This window comes from Oncorhynchus kisutch, unplaced genomic scaffold, assembly GCF_002021735.2.
Source record: "Oncorhynchus kisutch isolate 150728-3 unplaced genomic scaffold, Okis_V2 Okis05a-Okis16b_hom, whole genome shotgun sequence".
Classification (NCBI taxonomy): Eukaryota; Metazoa; Chordata; class Actinopteri; order Salmoniformes; family Salmonidae; genus Oncorhynchus; species Oncorhynchus kisutch.
Window position 1 is genome coordinate 4,520,833 of NW_022261982.1, and position 3,373 is coordinate 4,524,205.

General features: G+C 45.0%; 1 protein-coding gene across 1 annotated transcript in view; it reads right to left on the reverse strand.

Annotated features, from left to right (window-relative positions):
- Positions 1–1,416: 1,416 nt before the first annotated feature.
- Positions 1,417–3,373, reverse strand: part of LOC116359818 (general transcription factor 3C polypeptide 3-like) — a 22,568-nt gene continuing 20,611 nt past the window's right edge. The window contains 2 exon segments of the mRNA XM_031813603.1: positions 1,417–2,877; positions 3,073–3,225. Of these exon segments, the coding sequence (XP_031669463.1) occupies positions 2,755–2,877; positions 3,073–3,225 (276 nt within the window). The 3' untranslated portion in view covers positions 1,417–2,754.

Here is a 3,373-nt window from a genome sequence, read left to right on the forward strand (position 1 = left end):
GCCGTTCCTGACCACACCATTACTCATGAAACACCCATATTGCAATCGTTTTCGATCTGTTCATACGTACACATAGAGAAATAAGGGATTTATTTCTGACTAACATGTTCCCTCAGAAACATATTATAGGCTATCACAACAAGTAGTTGGTGGGCCGCTGCCAAGTAGGCTATACATGATGCATTGTCATATATCAACATGGCATTACACTAGTCACTAAATACCTGACACAAACCGTCACAGGCACCAGCAGTTTTCCACTACTAGACCACAGGCCTATACTGAGATCATTTAAAACCCGTTAAGCGATTACATTGTTATTATGGGGTTGAACTCATTTCTTGAGAAATATAAATAACCCACATATGTGAAGTGTATTGTCGCCCACTCTAGCCTGGATACCCAAACGTGTTCGCTGTCAACCTGTCACACGTAGCATCACTTTCCGTGTCAGCCCAGCTCGCGAGTTCCCGGGATGAAAACAATAACAGCAAATCCCAGCGAAAACCCAGTACCCATTATGTAAGCACACCTCACTTACCGTCAAAATAACGTGGAACACCGTACCGTAATCGACACGTTAAACCCGCTTTCCCGTGTTCTTATTTAGGATGAATTGTATGTACTATAACCAAGTAGCAGTAGCTAGCTACATGTTTATTTCCCGACGTCTGATCATGGACGACAGATCGGCACGGGCCGTGCCCCACCGACGGTCTGTGGACTCCCAGCCGTGATCCAGCGCTCTTTCGCGGAGGCACTGTGTCGCTCCCTTCCGCTCCCCTTCCAGTCTCCCGTCTGTCAAATGTCAGCCGCAAAATCTGGTTCTCGATCCGAGGTTGCGATATGTCATCTGTTAGATTTCATAGCATTGGTGGATAAACTCCGTTAGATTCTACCGAACCGTTACTTGACGTGCCAGTCTGCAGTAAAGAAAGCGCTCCTCTTCTCTTCATTATTTAGAAGACCCCATATCCGCTGCACTGCTTCCGCTCCTGTGGCAGCAACAGTGAATACGGTCCTGTTTTTGTAGCATCTCTCCTTGGTGACAGGTCGGAACGGTGTCAGCATATCGAGATATTAACTCAACACTTTTCCAACCCTTGAATCGCGTTGAAGAACTTTCTAGAAAGCGTTGTCTGGTCAACCGTGCGCTAGCTGGCGCGGCATAACGTTGTTTGGACCAGCGGCATCAGTCAGTACACGAGCATAGTGGATGAAAGTAGGCTAGACGTATCACTAGCACTATGAGGTAGCAGGGACAAGATGTTAGCAGATGGTAGAGAGATGGACGGAGGGATTGGGTCAATCTCACTTTTATAATCCCTGTAGCAAAACAAAGGAGCCAGTCAGATGTTTTTCCAGCAATATCAGGCTTCTGGGTCAGGTAAAAAAATAAAATGGCACCACAAATGGTTAATAAGCATATTTTTTTATTTCAGTGTATTCAAATACATTTTTCTACAAAATATATGTACACAAGTCAGAGTAAACATAAGGTGTTGTTGACAACAACAACAACAACAACATATACAAAACATGTTTCCATTTTTACATCGGATGTAACCGACTGGGGTGATTTTAAATGTGACCCCTGGATACATCTAGTATTCCTACGGTATGACTTCCTACACATCCTTCAGTGTAATAGTATTCCTATGGTATATATGACTTCCTACACATCCTACAGTGTAATAGTATTCCTATGGTATTGGTCAGGACATCACATGACATTACAGTGTTTCCCCTATATGCATTCTATGTAGAAAAGCTAATGGAGAGATATATTTTTTAAAAGATTATATTATTTTTAAATTTTTATTTTATTTTACCCCCTTTTCTCCCAAATTTCGTGGTATCCAATTGTTTAGTAGCTACTATCTTGTCTCATCGCTACAACTCCCGTACGGGACGAAGGTTGAAAGTCATGCGTCCTCCGATACACAACCCAACCAAGCCGCACTGCTTCTTAACACAGAGCCATCCAACCCGGAAGCCAGCCGCACCAATGTGTCGGAGGAAACACCGTGCACCTGGCAACCTTGGTTAGCGCCCGGCCCGGCCACAGGAGTCGCTGGTGCGCGATGAGACAAGGATATCCCTAACGGCCAAACCCTCCCTAACCCGGACGACGCTAGGCCAATCGCCCTACGGACCTCCCGGTCGCGGCCGGTTACGACAGAGCATGGGCGCGAACCCAGAGTCTCTGGTGGCACAGCTGGCGCTGCAGTACAAAGATTATCTTTGAGAACAAAAAATATAATCACCAAAATAAAAACTAGAGTCAGGGAGAATCAAAAATTCCCCAAATATCATGTCATGGGGCCCCCATTGATTGTGTTATAATGTTTGAGTCATTCAGATAGCATAAGAACAAGGCATAAGCCACGACAAAATGTGTAGAATTGCAGGACATTTGTTTTTAAACTAAGCATTTTTCTCTTAGCACCATGACAAAATGTGTAGAATTGCAGCAAATTAGCTTTAAAACACCAAAATATCTCTGCTCATTTTCGGTCGGAGAGACCGTGTCATTGGCCACACCCACTACACTAACTTTGCCACTGCTGCAGAAAAACATATTTGGGGAAACACTATTTTATGCCATCAATTATGTCTCCTAATACACATCACATGGGACCTGATAGGTCGTTATACAGTTTAGTAATGAGGACCTGATAGGTCGTTATACAGTTCAGTAATGAGGGCCTGATAGGTCGTTATACAGTTCAGTAATGAGGACCTGATAGGTCATTATACAGTGCAGTATGTGTTGATGAGGTGTCGTACCATCTCAGTGTTTCCACTGGCCTGGTAGATGATTGACAGGTTGAAGGCTATCTCTCTACGCAGGTCTACCTGGTCATCCGCAATACCCTGTAGGAGAGAGATGAGGAAGAGATGAGGTGTGTGTGTCTGTAGTATATACCTCTAGTGTAAGAGGGAAGCTGAGAGCCTTGTGGTAATAGTGAATGGAGAGGTGTGTCTGTAGTATATACCTCTAGTGTAAGAGGAGGGAAGCTGAGAGCCTTGTGGTAATAGTGAATGGAGAGGTGTGTCTGTAGTATATACCTCTAGTGTAAGAGGAGGGAAGCTGAGAGCCTTGTGGTAATAGTGAATGGCGAGGTGTGCCAGGCCCATCTGCTGCAGGGCCCGTCCCAGGTTGTACATGCTCTCCTGGCAGGGCCCACGCTGCTCCACGTAACGCCACAGGAATGAGAATCCCTGCCACAACACACAGACACACACGTTATGACACAAAACACACACGACACACACATAGGGTCTACACACACACACGACACATAGGATCTATACACACACACACACATAGGGTCTATACACACAGGGTCTATACACACAGGGTCTATAC